Raw genomic sequence first — 21,677 nt, forward strand, 5'->3', positions numbered from 1 at the left:
TAATCTTGGGTTGCTTTTGTTGGGTAAGAAGTAATGTCCAGTGTAATCTTGGGTTGCTATTGTTGGGTAATAAGTAATATCCAGTGTAATCTTGGGTTGCTATTGTTGGGTAATAAGTAATGTCCAGTGTAATCTTGGGTTGCTATGGGTTGCTATTGTTGCGTAATAAGTAATGTCCAGTGTAATCTTTGGGTTGCTATTGTTGGGTAATAAGTAATGTCCAGTGTAATCTTGGGTTGCTATTGTTGGGTAATAAGTAATGTCCCGTGTAATATTGGGTTGCTATTGTTGCGTAATAAGTAATGTCCAGTGTAATCTTGGGTTGCTGTTGTTGGGTAATAAGTAATGTCCCATGTAATCTTGGGTTGCTATTGTTGGGTAATAAGTAATGTCCAGTGTAATCTTGGGTTGCTATTGTTGGGTAATAAGTAATGTCCCGTGTAATCTTGCGTTGCTATTATTGGGTAATAAGTAATGTCCCGTGTAATCTTGGGTTGCTATTGTTGGGTAATAAGTAATGTCCAGTGTAATCTTGGGTTGCTATTGTTGGGTAATAAGTAATCTCCCGTGTAATCTTGGGTTGCTATTGTTGGGTAATAAGTAATGTCCAGTGTAATCTTGGGTTGCTATTGTTGGGTAATAAGTAATGTCCAGTGTAATCTTGGGTTGCTATTGTTGGGGAATAAGTAATGTCCAGTGTAATCTTGGGTTGCTATTGTTGGGTAGTAAGTAATGTCCCGTGTAATCTTGGGTTGCTATTGTTGGGTAATAAGTAATGTCCAGTGTAATCTTGGGTTGCTATTGTTGGGTAATAAGTAATGTCCAGTGTAATCTTGGGTTGCTATTGTTGGGTAATAAGTAATGTCCAGTGTAATCTTGGGTTGCTATTGTTGGGTAATAAGTAATATCCAGTGTAATCTTATGTTGTTGTTATTAGGTAATAAGTAATGTCCAGTGTAATCTTATGTTGTTATTGTTGGGTAATAAGTAATGTCCAGTGTAATCTTGGGTTGCTATTGTTGGGTAATAAGTAATGTCCAGTGTAATCTTGGGTTGCTATTGTTGGGTAATAAGTAATATCCAGTGTAATCTTATGGTGTTATTGTTAGGTAATAAGTAATGTCCAGTGTAATCTTGGGTTGCTATTGTTGGGTAATAAGTAATGTCCAGTGTAATCTTATGTTATTGTTGGGTGATAAGTAATATCCAGTGTAATCCTATGTTGCTATTGTTGGGTAATAAGTAATGTCCAGTGTCATCTTGGGTTGCTATTGTTGGGTAATAAGTAATGTCCAGTGTAATCTTGGGTTGCTATTGTTGGGTAATAAGTAATGTCCAGTGTAATCTTGGGTTGCTATTGTTGGGTAATAAGTAATGTCCAGTGTAATCTTGGGTTGCTATTGTTGGGTAATAAGTAATGTCCAGTGTAATCTTGGGTTGCTATTGTTGGGTAATAAGTAATGTCCACTGTAATCTTATGTTGCTATTGTTGGGAAATAAGTAATGTCCAGTGTAATCTTGGGTTGCTATTGTTGGGTAATAAGTAATGTCCAGTGTAATCTTATGTTGCTATTGTTAGGAAATAAGTAATGTCCAGTGTAATCTTGGGTTGCTATTGTTGGGTAATAAGTAATGTCCCGTGTAATCTTGGGTTGCTATTGTTGGGTAATAAGTAATGTACCGTGTAATCTTGGGTTGCTATTGTTGGGTAATAAGTAATGTCCAGTGTAATCTTATGTTGCTATTGTTGGGAAATAAGTAATGTCCAGTGTAATCTTGGGTTGCTATGGGTTGCTATTGTTGGGTAATAAGTAATGTCCAGTGTAATCTTATGTTGCTATTGTTAGGTAATAAGTAATGTCCAGTGTAATCTTGGGTTGCTATTGTTAGGTAATAAGTAATGTCCAGTGTAATCTTGGGTTGCTATGGGTTGCTATTGTTGGGAAATAAGTAATGTCCAGTGTAATCTTGGGTTGCTATGGGTTGCTATTGTTGGGTAATAAGTAATGTCCAGTGTAATCTTATGTTGCTATTGTTGGGTAATAAGTAATGTCCAGTGTAATCTTGGGTTTCTATTGTTAGGTAATAAGTAATGTCCAGTGTAATCTTGGGTTGCTATTGTTGGGTAATAAGTAATGTCCAGTGTAATCTTGGGTTGCTATTGTTGGGTAATAAGTAATGTCCAGTGTAATCTTGGGTTGCTATTGTTGGGTAATAAGTAATGTCCAGTGTAATCTTGGGTTGCTATTGTTGGGTAATAAGTAATGTCCACTGTAATCTTATGTTGCTATTGTTGGGAAATAAGTAATGTCCAGTGTAATCTTGGGTTGCTATTGTTGGGTAATAAGTAATGTCCAGTGTAATCTTATGTTGCTATTGTTGGGAAATAAGTAATGTCCAGTGTAATCTTGGGTTGCTATTGTTGGGTAATAAGTAATGTCCAGTGTAATCTTGGGTTGCTATTGTTGGGTAATAAGTAATGTCCAGTGTAATCTTGGGTTGCTATTGTTGGGTAATAAGTAATGTCCAGTGTAAACTTGGGGTGCTATTGTTGGGTAATAAGTAATGTCCAGTGTAATCTTGGGTTGCTATGGGTTGCTATTGTTGGGTAATAAGTAATGTCCATTGTAATCTTGGGTTGCTATGGGTTGCTATTGTTGGGGAATAAGTAATGTCCAGTGTAATCTTGGGTTGCTATTGTTGGGTAATAAGTAATGTCCAGTGTAATCTTGGGGTGCTATTGTTGGGTAATAAGTAATGTCCAGTGTAATCTTGGGTTGCTATTGTTGGGTAATAAGTAATGTCCAGTGTAATCTTGGGTTGCTATGGGTTGCTATTGTTGGGTAATAAGTAATGTCCAGTGTAATCTTATGTTGTTATTGTTGGGTAATAAGTAATGTCCAGTGTAATCTTGGGTTGCTATTGTTGGGTAATAAGTAATGTCCAGTGTAATCTTGGGTTGCTATTGTTGGGTAATAAGTAATATCCAGTGTAATCTTATGGTGTTATTGTTAGGTAATAAGTAATGTCCAGTGTAATCTTGGGTTGCTATTGTTGGGTAATAAGTAATGTCCAGTGTAATCTTGGGTTGCTATTGTTGGGTAATAAGTAATGTCCAGTGTAATCTTGGGTTGCTATTGTTGGGTAATAAGTAATGTCCAGTGTAATCTTGGGTTGCTATTGTTGGGTAATAAGTAATGTCCAGTGTAATCTTGGGTTGCTATTGTTGGGTAATAAGTAATGTCCAGTGTAATCTTATGTTGCTATTGTTGGGTAATAAGTAATGTCCAGTGTAATCTTGGGTTTCTATTGTTAGGTAATAAGTAATGTCCAGTGTAATCTTTGGTTGCTATTGTTGGGTAATAAGTAATGTCCAGTGTAATCTTGGGTTGCTATTGTTGGGTAATAAGTAATGTCCAGTGTAATCTTGGGTTGCTATTGTTGGGTAATAAGTAATGTCCAGTGTAATCTTGGGTTGCTATTGTTGGGTAATAAGTAATGTCCACTGTAATCTTATGTTGCTATTGTTGGGAAATAAGTAATGTCCAGTGTAATCTTGGGTTGCTATTGTTGGGTAATAAGTAATGTGCAGTGTAATCTTATGTTGCTATTGTTGGGAAATAAGTAATGTCCAGTGTAATCTTGGGTTGCTATTGTTGGGTAATAAGTAATGTCCAGTGTAATCTTGGGTTGCTATTGTTGGGTAATAAGTAATGTCCAGTGTAATCTTGGGTTGCTATTGTTGGGTAATAAGTAATGTCCAGTGTAATCTTGGGGTGCTATTGTTGGGTAATAAGTAATGTCCAGTGTAATCTTGGGTTGCTATGGGTTGCTATTGTTGGGTAATAAGTAATGTCCAGTGTAATCTTGGGTTGCTATGGGTTGCTATTGTTGGGTAATAAGTAATGTCCAGTGTAATCTTGGGTTGCTATTGTTGGGTAATAAGTAATGTCCAGTGTAATCTTGGGGTGCTATTGTTGGGTAATAAGTAATGTCCAGTGTAATCTTGGGTTGCTATTGTTGGGTAATAAGTAATGTCCAGTGTAATCTTGGGTTGCTATTGTTGGGTAATAAGTAATGTCCAGTGTAATCTTGGGGTGCTATTGTTGGGTAATAAGTAATGTCCAGTGTAATCTTGGGTTGCTATTGTTGGGTAATAAGTAATGTCCAGTGTAATCTTCAGTTGCTATTGTTGGGTAATAAGTAATGTCGTGTAATCTTGGGTTGCTATTGTTGGGTAATAAGTAATGTCCAGGGTAATCTTGGGTTGCTATAGGTTGCTATTGTTGGGTAATAAGTAATGTCCAGTGTAATCTTGGGTTGCTATGGGTTGCTATTGTTGGGTAATCAGTAATGTCCAGTGTAATCTTGGGTTGCTATTGTTGGGTAATAAGTAATGTCCAGTGTAATCTTGTGTTGCTATTGTTAGGTAATAAGTAATGTCCAGTGTAATCTGGGGTTGCTATTGTTGGGTAATAAGTAATGTCCAGTGTAATCTTGGGTTGCTATGGGTTGCTATTGTTGGGTAATAAGTAATGTCCAGTGTAATCTTGGGTTGCTATTGTTGGGTAATAAGTAATGTCCAGTGTAATCTTGGGTTGCTATTGTTAGGTAATAAGTAATGTCCAGTGTAATCTTGGGTTGCTATTGTTGGGTAATAAGTAATGTCCAGTGTAATCTTGGGTTGCTGTTGTTGGGTAATAAGTAATGTCCAGTGTAATCTTGGGTTGCTATTGTTGGGTAATAAGTAATGTCCAGTGTAATCTTGAGTTGCTATTGTTGGGTAATAAGTAATGTCCAGTGTAATCTTGGGTTGCTATGGGTTGCTATTGTTGGGTAATAAGTAATGTCCAGTGTAATCTTGGGTTGCTATTGTTAGGGAATAAGTAATGTCCAGTGTAATCTTGGGTTGCTATTGTTGGGTAATAAGTAATGTCCAGTGTAATCTTGGGTTGCTATTGTTGGGTTATAAGTAATGTCCAGTGTAATCTTGGGTTGCTATTGTTGGGTAATAAGTAATGTCCAGTGTAATCTTGAGTTGCTATTGTTGGGTAATAAGTAATGTCCAGTGTAATCTTGGGTTGCTATGGGTTGCTATTGTTGGGTAATAAGTAATGTCCAGTGTAATCTTGGGTTGCTATTGTTGGGTAATAAGTAATGTCCAGTGTAATCTTGGGTTGCTATTGTTGGGTAATAAGTAATGTCCAGTGTAATCTTGGGTTGCTATTGTTGGGTAATAAGTAATGTCCAGTGTAATCTTGGGGTGCTATTGTTGGGTAATAAGTAATGTCCAGTGTAATCTTGGGTTGCTATGGGTTGCTATTGTTGGGTAATAAGTAATGTCCAGTGTAATCTTGGGTTGCTATGGGTTGCTATTGTTGGGTAATAAGTAATGTCCAGTGTAATCTTGGGTTGCTATTGTTGGGTAATAAGTAATGTCCAGTGTAATCTTGGGGTGCTATTGTTGGGTAATAAGTAATGTCCAGTGTAATCTTGGGTTGCTATTGTTGGGTAATAAGTAATGTCCAGTGTAATCTTGGGTTGCTATTGTTGGGTAATAAGTAATGTCCAGTGTAATCTTGGGGTGCTATTGTTGGGTAATAAGTAATGTCCAGTGTAATCTTGGGTTGCTATTGTTGGGTAATAAGTAATGTCCAGTGTAATCTTCAGTTGCTATTGTTGGGTAATAAGTAATGTCGTGTAATCTTGGGTTGCTATTGTTGGGTAATAAGTAATGTCCAGGGTAATCTTGGGTTGCTATAGGTTGCTATTGTTGGGTAATAAGTAATGTCCAGTGTAATCTTGGGTTGCTATGGGTTGCTATTGTTGGGTAATCAGTAATGTCCAGTGTAATCTTGGGTTGCTATTGTTGGGTAATAAGTAATGTCCAGTGTAATCTTGTGTTGCTATTGTTAGGTAATAAGTAATGTCCAGTGTAATCTGGGGTTGCTATTGTTGGGTAATAAGTAATGTCCAGTGTAATCTTGGGTTGCTATGGGTTGCTATTGTTGGGTAATAAGTAATGTCCAGTGTAATCTTGGGTTGCTATTGTTGGGTAATAAGTAATGTCCAGTGTAATCTTGGGTTGCTATTGTTAGGTAATAAGTAATGTCCAGTGTAATCTTGGGTTGCTATTGTTGGGTAATAAGTAATGTCCAGTGTAATCTTGGGTTGCTGTTGTTGGGTAATAAGTAATGTCCAGTGTAATCTTGGGTTGCTATTGTTGGGTAATAAGTAATGTCCAGTGTAATCTTGAGTTGCTATTGTTGGGTAATAAGTAATGTCCAGTGTAATCTTGGGTTGCTATGGGTTGCTATTGTTGGGTAATAAGTAATGTCCAGTGTAATCTTGGGTTGCTATTGTTAGGGAATAAGTAATGTCCAGTGTAATCTTGGGTTGCTATTGTTGGGTAATAAGTAATGTCCAGTGTAATCTTGGGTTGCTATTGTTGGGTAATAAGTAATGTCCAGTGTAATCTTGGGTTGCTATTGTTGGGTAATAAGTAATGTCCAGTGTAATCTTGAGTTGCTATTGTTGGGTAATAAGTAATGTCCAGTGTAATCTTGGGTTGCTATGGGTTGCTATTGTTGGGTAATAAGTAATGTCCAGTGTAATCTTGGGTTGCTATTGTTGGGTAATAAGTAATGTCCAGTGTAATCTTGGGTTGCTATTGTTGGGTAATAAGTAATGTCCAGTGTAATCTTGGGTTGCTGTTGTTGGGTAATAAGTAATGTCCAGTGTAATCTTGGGTTGCTATTGTTGGGTAATAAGTAATGTCCAGGGTAATCTTGGGTTGCTATAGGTTGCTATTGTTGGGTAATAAGTAATGTCCAGTGTAATCTTGGGTTGCTATGGGTTGCTATTGTTGGGTAATCAGTAATGTCCAGTGTAATCTTGGGTTGCTATTGTTGGGTAATTAGTAATGTCCAGTGTAATCTTGTGTTGCTATTGTTAGGTAATAAGTAATGTCCAGTGTAATCTGGGGTTGCTATTGTTGGGTAATAAGTAATGTCCAGTGTAATCTTGGGTTGCTATGGGTTGCTATTGTTGGGTAATAAGTAATGTCCAGTGTAATCTTGGGTTGCTATTGTTGGGTAATAAGTAATGTCCAGTGTAATCTTGGGTTGCTATTGTTAGGTAATAAGTAATGTCCAGTGTAATCTTGGGTTGCTATTGTTGGGTAATAAGTAATGTCCAGTGTAATCTTGGGTTGCTATTGTTGGGTAATAAGTAATGTCCAGTGTAATCTTGGGTTGCTATTGTTGGGTAATAAGTAATGTCCAGTGTAATCTTGAGTTGCTATTGTTGGGTAATAAGTAATGTCCAGTGTAATCTTGGGTTGCTATGGGTTGCTATTGATGGGTAATAAGTAATGTCCAGTGTAATCTTGGGTTGCTATTGTTGGGTAATAAGTAATGTCCAGTGTAATCTTGGGTTGCTATTGTTAGGGAATAAGTAATGTCCAGTGTAATCTTGGGTTGCTATTGTTGGGTAATAAGTAATGTCCAGTGTAATCTTGGGTTGCTATTGTTGGGTAATAAGTAATGTCCAGTGTAATCTTGGGTTGCTATTGTTGGCTAATAAGTAATGTCCAGTGTAATCTTGAGTTGCTATTGTTGGGTAATAAGTAATGTCCAGTGTAATCTTGGGTTGCTATTGTTAGGTAATAAGTAATGTCCAGTGTAATCTTGGGTTGCTATTGCTGGGTAATAAGTAATGTCCAGTGTAATCTTGGGTTGCTATTGTTGGGTAATAAGTAATGTCCAGTGTAATCTTGGGTTGCTGTTGTTGGGTAATAAGTAATGTCCAGTGTAATCTTGGGTTGCTATTGCTGGGTAATAAGTAATGTCCAGTGTAATCTTGGGTTGCTATTGCTGGGTAATAAGTAATGTCCAGTGTAATCTTGGGTTGCTATTGCTGGGTAATAAGTAATGTCCAGTGTAATCTTGGGTTGCTATTGCTGGGTAATAAGTAATGTCCAGTGTAATCTTGGGTTGCTATTGTTGGGTAATAAGTAATGTCCCGTGTAATCTTGGGTTGCTATTGTTGGGTAATAAGTAATGTCCAGTATAATCTTGGGTTGCTATTGTTGGGTAATAAGTAATGTACCGTGTAATCTTGGGTTGCTATTGTTTGGTAATAAGTAATGTCCAGTGTAATCTTGGGTTGCTATTGTTGGGTAATAAGTAATGTCCCATGTAATCTTGGGTTGCTATTGTTGGGTAATAAGTAATGTCCAGTGTAATCTTGGGTTGCTATTGTTGGGTAATAAGTAATGTCCAGTGTAATCTTGGGTTGCTATTGTTGGGTAATAAGTAATATCAAGTGTAATCTTGGGTTGCTTTTGTTGGGTAAGAAGTAATGTCCAGTGTAATCTTGGGTTGCTATTGTTGGGTAATAAGTAATATCCAGTGTAATCTTGGGTTGCTATTGTTGGGTAATAAGTAATGTCCAGTGTAATCTTGGGTTGCTATGGGTTGCTATTGTTGGGTAATAAGTAATGTCCAGTGTAATCTTTGGGTTGCTATTGTTGGGTAATAAGTAATGTCCAGTGTAATCTTGGGTTGCTATTGTTGGGTAATAAGTAATGTCCCGTGTAATATTGGGTTGCTATTGTTGCGTAATAAGTAATGTCCAGTGTAATCTTGGGTTGCTGTTGTTGGGTAATAAGTAATGTCCCATGTAATCTTGGGTTGCTATTGTTGGGTAATAAGTAATGTCCAGTGTAATCTTGGGTTGCTATTGTTGGGTAATAAGTAATGTCCCGTGTAATCTTGCGTTGCTATTATTGGGTAATAAGTAATGTCCCGTGTAATCTTGGGTTGCTATTGTTGGGTAATAAGTAATGTCCAGTGTAATCTTGGGTTGCTATTGTTGGGTAATAAGTAATCTCCCGTGTAATCTTGGGTTGCTATTGTTGGGTAATAAGTAATGTCCAGTGTAATCTTGGGTTGCTATTGTTGGGTAATAAGTAATGTCCAGTGTAATCTTGGGTTGCTATTGTTGGGGAATAAGTAATGTCCAGTGTAATCTTGGGTTGCTATTGTTGGGTAGTAAGTAATGTCCCGTGTAATCTTGGGTTGCTATTGTTGGGTAATAAGTAATGTCCAGTGTAATCTTGGGTTGCTATTGTTGGGTAATAAGTAATGTCCAGTGTAATCTTGGGTTGCTATTGTTGGGTAATAAGTAATGTCCAGTGTAATCTTGGGTTGCTATTGTTGGGTAATAAGTAATGTCCAGTGTAATCTTGGGGTGCTATTGTTGGGTAATAAGTAATGTCCAGTGTAATCTTGGGTTGCTATGGGTTGCTATTGTTGGGTAATAAGTAATGTCCAGTGTAATCTTGGGTTGCTATGGGTTGCTATTGTTGGGTAATAAGTAATGTCCAGTGTAATCTTGGGTTGCTATTGTTGGGTAATAAGTAATGTCCAGTGTAATCTTGGGGTGCTATTGTTGGGTAATAAGTAATGTCCAGTGTAATCTTGGGTTGCTATTGTTGGGTAATAAGTAATGTCCAGTGTAATCTTGGGTTGCTATTGTTGGGTAATAAGTAATGTCCAGTGTAATCTTGGGGTGCTATTGTTGGGTAATAAGTAATGTCCAGTGTAATCTTGGGTTGCTATTGTTGGGTAATAAGTAATGTCCAGTGTAATCTTCAGTTGCTATTGTTGGGTAATAAGTAATGTCGTGTAATCTTGGGTTGCTATTGTTGGGTAATAAGTAATGTCCAGGGTAATCTTGGGTTGCTATAGGTTGCTATTGTTGGGTAATAAGTAATGTCCAGTGTAATCTTGGGTTGCTATGGGTTGCTATTGTTGGGTAATCAGTAATGTCCAGTGTAATCTTGGGTTGCTATTGTTGGGTAATAAGTAATGTCCAGTGTAATCTTGTGTTGCTATTGTTAGGTAATAAGTAATGTCCAGTGTAATCTGGGGTTGCTATTGTTGGGTAATAAGTAATGTCCAGTGTAATCTTGGGTTGCTATGGGTTGCTATTGTTGGGTAATAAGTAATGTCCAGTGTAATCTTGGGTTGCTATTGTTGGGTAATAAGTAATGTCCAGTGTAATCTTGGGTTGCTATTGTTAGGTAATAAGTAATGTCCAGTGTAATCTTGGGTTGCTATTGTTGGGTAATAAGTAATGTCCAGTGTAATCTTGGGTTGCTGTTGTTGGGTAATAAGTAATGTCCAGTGTAATCTTGGGTTGCTATTGTTGGGTAATAAGTAATGTCCAGTGTAATCTTGAGTTGCTATTGTTGGGTAATAAGTAATGTCCAGTGTAATCTTGGGTTGCTATGGGTTGCTATTGTTGGGTAATAAGTAATGTCCAGTGTAATCTTGGGTTGCTATTGTTAGGGAATAAGTAATGTCCAGTGTAATCTTGGGTTGCTATTGTTGGGTAATAAGTAATGTCCAGTGTAATCTTGGGTTGCTATTGTTGGGTAATAAGTAATGTCCAGTGTAATCTTGGGTTGCTATTGTTGGGTAATAAGTAATGTCCAGTGTAATCTTGAGTTGCTATTGTTGGGTAATAAGTAATGTCCAGTGTAATCTTGGGTTGCTATGGGTTGCTATTGTTGGGTAATAAGTAATGTCCAGTGTAATCTTGGGTTGCTATTGTTGGGTAATAAGTAATGTCCAGTGTAATCTTGGGTTGCTATTGTTGGGTAATAAGTAATGTCCAGTGTAATCTTGGGTTGCTGTTGTTGGGTAATAAGTAATGTCCAGTGTAATCTTGGGTTGCTATTGTTGGGTAATAAGTAATGTCCAGGGTAATCTTGGGTTGCTATAGGTTGCTATTGTTGGGTAATAAGTAATGTCCAGTGTAATCTTGGGTTGCTATGGGTTGCTATTGTTGGGTAATCAGTAATGTCCAGTGTAATCTTGGGTTGCTATTGTTGGGTAATTAGTAATGTCCAGTGTAATCTTGTGTTGCTATTGTTAGGTAATAAGTAATGTCCAGTGTAATCTGGGGTTGCTATTGTTGGGTAATAAGTAATGTCCAGTGTAATCTTGGGTTGCTATGGGTTGCTATTGTTGGGTAATAAGTAATGTCCAGTGTAATCTTGGGTTGCTATTGTTGGGTAATAAGTAATGTCCAGTGTAATCTTGGGTTGCTATTGTTAGGTAATAAGTAATGTCCAGTGTAATCTTGGGTTGCTATTGTTGGGTAATAAGTAATGTCCAGTGTAATCTTGGGTTGCTATTGTTGGGTAATAAGTAATGTCCAGTGTAATCTTGGGTTGCTATTGTTGGGTAATAAGTAATGTCCAGTGTAATCTTGAGTTGCTATTGTTGGGTAATAAGTAATGTCCAGTGTAATCTTGGGTTGCTATGGGTTGCTATTGATGGGTAATAAGTAATGTCCAGTGTAATCTTGGGTTGCTATTGTTGGGTAATAAGTAATGTCCAGTGTAATCTTGGGTTGCTATTGTTAGGGAATAAGTAATGTCCAGTGTAATCTTGGGTTGCTATTGTTGGGTAATAAGTAATGTCCAGTGTAATCTTGGGTTGCTATTGTTGGGTAATAAGTAATGTCCAGTGTAATCTTGGGTTGCTATTGTTGGCTAATAAGTAATGTCCAGTGTAATCTTGAGTTGCTATTGTTGGGTAATAAGTAATGTCCAGTGTAATCTTGGGTTGCTATTGTTAGGTAATAAGTAATGTCCAGTGTAATCTTGGGTTGCTATTGCTGGGTAATAAGTAATGTCCAGTGTAATCTTGGGTTGCTATTGTTGGGTAATAAGTAATGTCCAGTGTAATCTTGGGTTGCTGTTGTTGGGTAATAAGTAATGTCCAGTGTAATCTTGGGTTGCTATTGCTGGGTAATAAGTAATGTCCAGTGTAATCTTGGGTTGCTATTGCTGGGTAATAAGTAATGTCCAGTGTAATCTTGGGTTGCTATTGCTGGGTAATAAGTAATGTCCAGTGTAATCTTGGGTTGCTATTGCTGGGTAATAAGTAATGTCCAGTGTAATCTTGGGTTGCTATTGTTGGGTAATAAGTAATGTCCCGTGTAATCTTGGGTTGCTATTGTTGGGTAATAAGTAATGTCCAGTATAATCTTGGGTTGCTATTGTTGGGTAATAAGTAATGTACCGTGTAATCTTGGGTTGCTATTGTTTGGTAATAAGTAATGTCCAGTGTAATCTTGGGTTGCTATTGTTGGGTAATAAGTAATGTCCCATGTAATCTTGGGTTGCTATTGTTGGGTAATAAGTAATGTCCAGTGTAATCTTGGGTTGCTATTGTTGGGTAATAAGTAATGTCCAGTGTAATCTTGGGTTGCTATTGTTGGGTAATAAGTAATATCAAGTGTAATCTTGGGTTGCTTTTGTTGGGTAAGAAGTAATGTCCAGTGTAATCTTGGGTTGCTATTGTTGGGTAATAAGTAATATCCAGTGTAATCTTGGGTTGCTATTGTTGGGTAATAAGTAATGTCCAGTGTAATCTTGGGTTGCTATGGGTTGCTATTGTTGGGTAATAAGTAATGTCCAGTGTAATCTTTGGGTTGCTATTGTTGGGTAATAAGTAATGTCCAGTGTAATCTTTGGGTTGCTATTGTTGGGTAATAAGTAATGTCCAGTGTAATCTTGGGTTGCTATTGTTGGGTAATAAGTAATGTCCCGTGTAATATTGGGTTGCTATTGTTGCGTAATAAGTAATGTCCAGTGTAATCTTGGGTTGCTGTTGTTGGGTAATAAGTAATGTCCCATGTAATCTTGGGTTGCTATTGTTGGGTAATAAGTAATGTCCAGTGTAATCTTGGGTTGCTATTGTTGGGTAATAAGTAATGTCCCGTGTAATCTTGCGTTGCTATTATTGGGTAATAAGTAATGTCCCGTGTAATCTTGGGTTGCTATTGTTGGGTAATAAGTAATGTCCAGTGTAATCTTGGGTTGCTATTGTTGGGTAATAAGTAATCTCCCGTGTAATCTTGGGTTGCTATTGTTGGGTAATAAGTAATGTCCAGTGTAATCTTGGGTTGCTATTGTTGGGTAATAAGTAATGTCCAGTGTAATCTTGGGTTGCTATTGTTGGGGAATAAGTAATGTCCAGTGTAATCTTGGGTTGCTATTGTTGGGTAGTAAGTAATGTCCCGTGTAATCTTGGGTTGCTATTGTTGGGTAATAAGTAATGTCCAGTGTAATCTTGGGTTGCTATTGTTGGGTAATAAGTAATGTCCAGTGTAATCTTGGGTTGCTATTGTTGGGTAATAAGTAATGTCCAGTGTAATCTTGGGTTGCTATTGTTGGGTAATAAGTAATATCCAGTGTAATCTTATGTTGTTGTTATTAGGTAATAAGTAATGTCCAGTGTAATCTTATGTTGTTATTGTTGGGTAATAAGTAATGTCCAGTGTAATCTTGGGTTGCTATTGTTGGGTAATAAGTAATGTCCAGTGTAATCTTGGGTTGCTATTGTTGGGTAATAAGTAATATCCAGTGTAATCTTATGGTGTTATTGTTAGGTAATAAGTAATGTCCAGTGTAATCTTGGGTTGCTATTGTTGGGTAATAAGTAATGTCCAGTGTAATCTTATGTTATTGTTGGGTGATAAGTAATATCCAGTGTAATCCTATGTTGCTATTGTTGGGTAATAAGTAATGTCCAGTGTCATCTTGGGTTGCTATTGTTGGGTAATAAGTAATGTCCAGTGTAATCTTGGGTTGCTATTGTTGGGTAATAAGTAATGTCCAGTGTAATCTTGGGTTGCTATTGTTGGGTAATAAGTAATGTCCAGTGTAATCTTGGGTTGCTATTGTTGGGTAATAAGTAATGTCCAGTGTAATCTTGGGTTGCTATTGTTGGGTAATAAGTAATGTCCACTGTAATCTTATGTTGCTATTGTTGGGAAATAAGTAATGTCCAGTGTAATCTTGGGTTGCTATTGTTGGGTAATAAGTAATGTCCAGTGTAATCTTATGTTGCTATTGTTAGGTAATAAGTAATGTCCAGTGTAATCTTGGGTTGCTATTGTTGGCTAATAAGTAATGTCCCGTGTAATCTTGGGTTGCTATTGTTGGGTAATAAGTAATGTACCGTGTAATCTTGGGTTGCTATTGTTGGGTAATAAGTAATGTCCAGTGTAATCTTATGTTGCTATTGTTGGGAAATAAGTAATGTCCAGTGTAATCTTGGGTTGCTATGGGTTGCTATTGTTGGGTAATAAGTAATGTCCAGTGTAATCTTATGTTGCTATTGTTAGGTAATAAGTAATGTCCAGTGTAATCTTGGGTTGCTATTGTTAGGTAATAAGTAATGTCCAGTGTAATCTTGGGTTGCTATGGGTTGCTATTGTTGGGAAATAAGTAATGTCCAGTGTAATCTTGGGTTGCTATGGGTTGCTATTGTTGGGTAATAAGTAATGTCCAGTGTAATCTTATGTTGCTATTGTTGGGTAATAAGTAATGTCCAGTGTAATCTTGGGTTTCTATTGTTAGGTAATAAGTAATGTCCAGTGTAATCTTGGGTTGCTATTGTTGGGTAATAAGTAATGTCCAGTGTAATCTTGGGTTGCTATTGTTGGGTAATAAGTAATGTCCAGTGTAATCTTGGGTTGCTATTGTTGGGTAATAAGTAATGTCCAGTGTAATCTTGGGTTGCTATTGTTGGGTAATAAGTAATGTCCACTGTAATCTTATGTTGCTATTGTTGGGAAATAAGTAATGTCCAGTGTAATCTTGGGTTGCTATTGTTGGGTAATAAGTAATGTGCAGTGTAATCTTATGTTGCTATTGTTGGGAAATAAGTAATGTCCAGTGTAATCTTGGGTTGCTATTGTTGGGTAATAAGTAATGTCCAGTGTAATCTTGGGTTGCTATTGTTGGGTAATAAGTAATGTCCAGTGTAATCTTGGGTTGCTATTGTTGGGTAATAAGTAATGTCCAGTGTAAACTTGGGGTGCTATTGTTGGGTAATAAGTAATGTCCAGTGTAATCTTGGGTTGCTATTGTTGGGTAATAAGTAATGTCCATTGTAATCTTGGGTTGCTATGGGTTGCTATTGTTGGGTAATAAGTAATGTCCAGTGTAATCTTGGGTTGCTATTGTTGGGTAATAAGTAATGTCCAGTGTAATCTTGGGGTGCTATTGTTGGGTAATAAGTAATGTCCAGTGTAATCTTGGGTTGCTATTGTTGGGTAATAAGTAATGTCCAGTGTAATCTTGGGTTGCTATGGGTTGCTATTGTTGGGTAATAAGTAATGTCCAGTGTAATCTTGGGGTGCTATTGTTGGGTAATAAGTAATGTCCAGTGTAATCTTGGGTTGCTATTGTTGGGTAATAAGTAATGTCCAGTGTAATCTTCAGTTGCTATTGTTGGGTAATAAGTAATGTCGTGTAATCTTGGGTTGCTATTGTTGGGTAATAAGTAATGTCCAGGGTAATCTTGGGTTGCTATAGGTTGCTATTGTTGGGTAATAAGTAATGTCCAGTGTAATCTTGGGTTGCTATGGGTTGCTATTGTTGGGTAATCAGTAATGTCCAGTGTAATCTTGGGTTGCTATTGTTGGGTAATAAGTAATGTCCAGTGTAATCTTGTGTTGCTATTGTTAGGTAATAAGTAATGTCCAGTGTAATCTGGGGTTGCTATTGTTGGGTAATAAGTAATGTCCAGTGTAATCTTGGGTTGCTATGGGTTGCTATTGTTGGGTAATAAGTAATGTCCAGTGTAATCTTGGGTTGCTATTGTTGGGTAATAAGTAATGTCCAGTGTAATCTTGGGTTGCTATTGTTAGGTAATAAGTAATGTCCAGTGTAATCTTGGGTTGCTATTGTTGGGTAATAAGTAATGTCCAGTGTAATCTTGGGTTGCTATTGTTGGGTAATAAGTAATGTCCAGTGTAATCTTGGGTTGCTATTGTTGGGTAATAAGTAATGTCCAGTGTAATCTTGAGTTGCTATTGTTGGGTAATAAGTAATGTCCAGTGTAATCTTGGGTTGCTATGGGTTGCTATTGTTGGGTAATAAGTAATGTCCAGTGTAATCTTGGGTTGCTATTGTTAGGGAATAAGTAATGTCCAGTGTAATCTTGGGTTGCTATTGTTGGGTAATAAGTAATGTCCAGTGTAAACTTGGGTTGCTATTGTTGGGTAATAAGTAATGTCCAGTGTAATCTTGGGTTGCTATTGTTGGGAAATAAGTAATGTCCAGTGTAATCTTGGGTTGCTATGGGTTGCTATTGTTGGGTAATAAGTAATGTCCAGTGTAATCTTATGTTGCTATTGTTGGGTAATAAGTAATGTCCAGTGTAATCTTGGGTTGCTATTGTTAGGTAATAAGTAATGTCCAGTGTAATCTTATGTTGCTATTGTTGGGAAATAAGTAATGTCCAGTGTAATCTTGGGTTGCTATTGTTGGGTAATAAGTAATGTCCAGTGTAATCTTGGGTTGCTATTGCTGGGTAATAAGTAATGTCCAGTGTAATCTTGGGTTGCTATTGTTGGGTAATAAGTAATGTCCAGTGTAATCTTGGGTTGCTATTGTTGGGTAATAAGTAATGTCCAGTGTAATCTTGGGTTGCTATTGTTGGGTAATAAGTAATGTCCAGTGTAATCTTGGGTTGCTATTGTTGGGTAATAAGTAATGTCCAGTGTAATCTTGGGTTGCTATTGTTGGGAAATAAGTAATGTCCAGTGTAATCTTGGGTTGCTATTGTTGGGTAATAAGTAATGTCCAGTGTAATCTTGGGTTGCTATTGTTGGGTAATAAGTAATGTCCAGTGTAATCTTGGGTTGCTATTGTTGGGTAATAAGTAATGTCCAGTGTAATCTTGGGTTGCTATTGTTGGGTAATAAGTAATGTCCAGTGTAATCTTGGGTTGCTATTGTTGGGTAATAAGTAATGTCCAGTGTAATCTTGGGTTGCTATTGTTGGGAAATAAGTAATGTCCAGTGTAATCTTGGGTTGCTATTGTTGGGTAATAAGTAATGTCCAGTGTAATCTTGGGTTGCTATTGTTGGGTAATAAGTAATATCAAGTGTAATCTTGGGTTGCTATTGTTGGGTAATAAGTAATGTCCCGTGTAATCTTGGGTTGCTATTGTTGGGTAATAAGTAATGTCCCGTGTAATCTTGGGTTGCTATTGTTGGGTAATAAGTAATGTCCCGTGTAATCTTGGGTTGCTATTGTTGGGTAATAAGTAATGTCCAGTGTTAAAACTTCTGTGCAGTAATATAATTATTGTGTTATATGAACATTATTAAGTGTTCTCAAATAGACATGATCGTCACATGATGTACATTTTATAGAGAGTTACATCCATGCTGCAGCAGCACATGTTGAATGAACTTTGCAGATGGAGTTGATTTTTCATACCTTCGGACGACACAACTACAAGCAGACTACAGCGAACCTGGACCTGTTTCTGTGTCGTTTCAATGAGCTCCAGTTTTGGGTGATCACGGAAATGTGTTTGTGCAGCCAGCTCGGAAAACGCGTACAGCTGCTGCGGAAATTCATCAAAGTTGCTGCTCAGTAAGTTGCTTCTCTTGATTCCATCCCCTTTACATGCTTTCTCGCTTTACTTTTCTTTCACATGCATTTTTAGCCCCCGTTGGACGTACTACGGGACGGGTCTCGTCCATCCGTCCATCCACAATAGTCTGTGGGCTGATCCCTTAAAAAAACAAAATTCGTCTGCACCGATTAGATATTAGGTTTCTGTGTTTTATTTTGTACATATGTTTATAAGAAAACATTTTAAGTTGGGAAACCCTCTGAGAAAGTGTCCATTCTGCCTCAAAATTACGTTTCCACCGTGTCACCCCCTCTTGAACCGAAACTAACAACTTTCAATGAGAACATTGTATTTCGCATGTGTACACATCTTTACGATCACTTGAAGTGGGTTTCTAACTTATTCTAACATGCTGATTACAGATACAGAAACCACAGACTGTTCAACCTTGTTATGTTACGATATTCTCGAGGTCATTCTTTACACGCGGATTGTTGCAAACCTCAACCGCTTTTGCATACACAGCTTGGTCAGATGTGATTACAACAGGTGGTCTGCCGTGTTCAGTGTTAGTGGCCTGACAGTCCAGCAGGTCCACAACGTCGCTCGCATTGGTCAAAGCTGTATACACCGTGGAAAGATCTCCGGGTGCTTCGTTGATCACAGGCATGTACCCTATGTTATGGGAAAGCTGTCCCTCATCGGTGCTGCACAGGATCTGGTTTTGTCGGCTCCATCCAGGCACCACCTGCAACAACAAGAAAGGTGCTCGTTTCGGTGAAGGCATTATTTGATGATGTTTTCTCAAAAATATTATTGGTTTATTTTCATGACGCATGCATTATTTATGGGTGTGAACACGACCCTTCGGACTTTTAGATTCATTGAATCAAAATAAAGCCCACGACAGGTGCCGTGTTGGAAGCAGGTATTGTCCGAGGCGTAAGCCGAGGATTCTAACGACTGGAATGATGGTACCTGGGCTTTAATTTGATTTCAATGAATCACAAAGTCCGAAGGGGAGGCTCAAACACTTTTAAATACTTGTCTTTTAAAGTCCTTTTAAAAGTTTGACATATCAAAAAATACTAATCCTTAAATCAGTCGCTAGCCTAGGATACCAATCCTGCTTATAATGGGTGCCGTAATTTTGTAATGCAAATATTTATCGGCTGTTTCGTCACGTCGTGAAATGTTTTCTGTCATGGTTGGCCTAGCCATTCCACAATGACCTCCACCCAGATTCCGTTAACCAATGAGATCGTGCGATTCCCCCGTTTACTGCCGTTGTTTTCTGCGAGCGCACCCAGCAGGGACCGACCCCATTATCCACCACCGGCGAGCATGATCGGCAACTTTTAAAGTGACAACATTGACAAATCAAATGCGGTAAAAATGCAGGGGAAGGGAACACGAGCGCGGCTAGGCTTTATGCATATTAAAGCCTGCGTTTGGCAGGCTCAAGTATTTAATAAAGAAGCAGTGTTGTTGGCACCCAATGCTAAAGAGCAATATCTTACCTGTGTGTAAATGGCATCTGGGAGTTGGAGGTCGGGACAGAGCCGTGATAACAGCCAAGGTTTGACGATACTTGACGGGATTTGATGGGATTTGCGCATCTCCTTCTTGTTGGCGAAGTTCCCCTATGGCACTTTCGATTTCTTGTATCTTGCTTGTAGACACGGTGTGACCAAATTTGTTCAACATGGTCACCAGTTCTGTACCCCCTGTCATTCTTCGAACAACCATGGCCAATGAAACGTGCTTCGGGGTCAGAATTCTACCACCTCTACAGCAATATAGGATGTCTTGGCAGATGGAAAGCACCTTTTTGTGTTTGGCATCATCAAGCTTCACAAGCGTTTCAGTGAAGTGTTTTTCTCCGGAGACTATCCAAGATACCATATTGAAAAGGATGCTTGGAATAGAGGATTCCGCAAACTCTGTTGTGCAGCAATCAGGTGTTGGTGGCCACCTCATGTTTTCAACTTTTTCGAGTTCCTTCCGGATATGTGGACTGAGATAATATGCTTTGTACATAGGTGTTTGCTCGTCGTCTGCTGGTGAGAAATTGAAATCATCTTCGACATCTTTATCCTTCAAAGCACGTTCCATGTCTTGACGGGTTTGAATCATCGTTCCTATTTCCATTTGACATGACAACAACACCTCTGATTCATTCTTTCTGGGTGGGCGATAGAAACGCAAATTGTTTGCGAAGTGATTTAAAAGTTTGTCTTTTAGATGTCGCAAACTGGGATTCGTACACGATCCATGATGAACCAAAGCTGCAACGAACGGGTTGCGTACTGTCGCCATGGTCCATATTGCTTGCTCATCAACTACCGACTTTTGGATCATCAACTACCGAAAAAAGTTTGAAATTCCCGCCGAACAAAAAACGACTCCTGCGAACAATTGACGACGCTTCCGAACCCCCGCGCATGTTTGGCGAACTCTTGGAGCCTAAAATACGAATGTTGGACTTTGCCATTTTTTCGACATTCGCATCCTTCGCGAACCGTTCGCGTGTCCGTGAAAACCCACCTTAAAGAAGCCTTTGCTGAAATGACCCGTAGAGCATAAGAATTTGTGTAATCATGGTAGCATACGTCATGCTTCAGTAAATCCCCTGCGATGGCATCTGTGCCACCACGTGCCCCTCCTGCAAGATGATTGACAATACGACTGTCGTTACGTACGGCTGCTGCTTCTTTGAGTTTCTCCACTGCAGAGAGCAATGGTGTGGCCTTGTGTTTTTTTCGTCGGTCTTTTTTATCTTGTTTGTATAGCTCTTGGCATATGATACACTTTCCCAGATCAGTGGGTTGAACTTTAGAGCGTGTAAATCTTTTTTGTGGGGAACAACCGGCGATTTCATCAAATGCATCCTCGAGTGGTGAACGCGCTACACGCTTCTTTTCCATCGAGCGTACACTCTTTTCGAGGGTGTACACTTTGTAGCAGTTGATATGTTTCACGATGCTACTGGCTTCGACTGGCAGTGGAACTGTTCCGTCAATGTATTGTTTGAGGGTTTCGTGGACATGGTCTTTCCGACGTTTCGCGGCATCGCACAATTTACCCCACGAAGCTGTTGTGAACGTGACTTCCTTGCCTGGAGTTTCACTGTACCCATGGCAGACGCACTGGTTCTATTTCACCGGTGGCATCGTGGCTCCTCAACGTCGACGAATCACTGTTTCAGATCTGGAAGTACATGATAAATATTATATAATTACTGTAAACATATATTAGTACTTGAAATCTTAACACTAGCTGTAGAATATGGTGAATAATATATATCCACCATGCTAAAAAAACAATATCTATATTGTGTTCATTGGTTGTTTCTGATTCATATCTGCTTCAAATAATTCTTCGCAAACTAAAACATGAATACATGCGTTTGGTGTCATATTGAGGTTACTTGCTTTCTAAATGAAAGAAAAAGTAATTTTTTTCGAATTTGCTGCAGCCCTGTTCGACATACACTTGACATTTACCAACAATTATGTGTAGTTTACCAAAGAAATAATGTGGGCATTGTATCCTCATGTCTGGAAACATACAAAACGATAGTTCATACACGTATGTACCTTATCTAGATTAGAACATGTGAGAATTAAAATGTTTTATCATAATCGGTTGTGGCCATCTTGGATTTCACAGATGGGCCCAACCTAAAAAGGTTTAACAGTCTGTGGTCATTGTATCTGCACTCAGTACGTCAGAGTAACTGAGAAACGCGCTTCAAATGATCGAAAAGATGTATATACATAGGAAAAACAATGTTCCAATTTATAATTGTTGGCTTCGGATCGGTCGGATTTCAGGGGGGGGGGGGGGGGCTCACACCGTTGAAATGTAATTTTGAAGCAGAATGGACACTTTCTCAGAGGGTTTCCCTAGCTAAAATTGTTTCATATACAAATACGTACAAAATAAAACACAGACACCTAATATCTAAGAGGTGCAGACGAAAACTGCATTTTAATGGTCTTATGGGAATCGGCCCACCGACTACAACCATATCTTGGAGATGTATGGAACGATTGTTTTCATACTTGACACAAAGACAATACATGATGGTGTACATATGCACGTCATTTTGTTTCGTGATGCGATCAAAATGGCCGACTGGCGGCCATTTTAGTTGTAAAAAACCCCAATATTGAACACGTCCTCAACCATTTCTCGGATATGCATTTGCTGGTC

The 21,677-nt window shown here is 38.3% G+C and overlaps 1 protein-coding gene across 1 annotated transcript in view; it reads left to right on the top strand.

Annotated features, from left to right (window-relative positions):
* LOC137413105 (rap guanine nucleotide exchange factor 4-like) overlaps positions 1-21,677 on the top strand; it is a 291,223-nt gene that overhangs the window by 167,301 nt on the left and 102,245 nt on the right. The window contains exon 11 of the mRNA XM_078782642.1: positions 17,298-17,476. Within this exon, the coding sequence (XP_078638768.1) occupies positions 17,298-17,476 (179 nt within the window). The remainder of the gene's footprint in view (positions 1-17,297; positions 17,477-21,677) is intronic.

The sequence above is a fragment of the Myxine glutinosa genome, chromosome 7 (genome assembly GCF_964187855.1).
Source record: "Myxine glutinosa chromosome 7, kmMyxGlut1.1, whole genome shotgun sequence".
NCBI classification, from domain to species: domain Eukaryota; kingdom Metazoa; phylum Chordata; class Myxini; order Myxiniformes; family Myxinidae; genus Myxine; species Myxine glutinosa.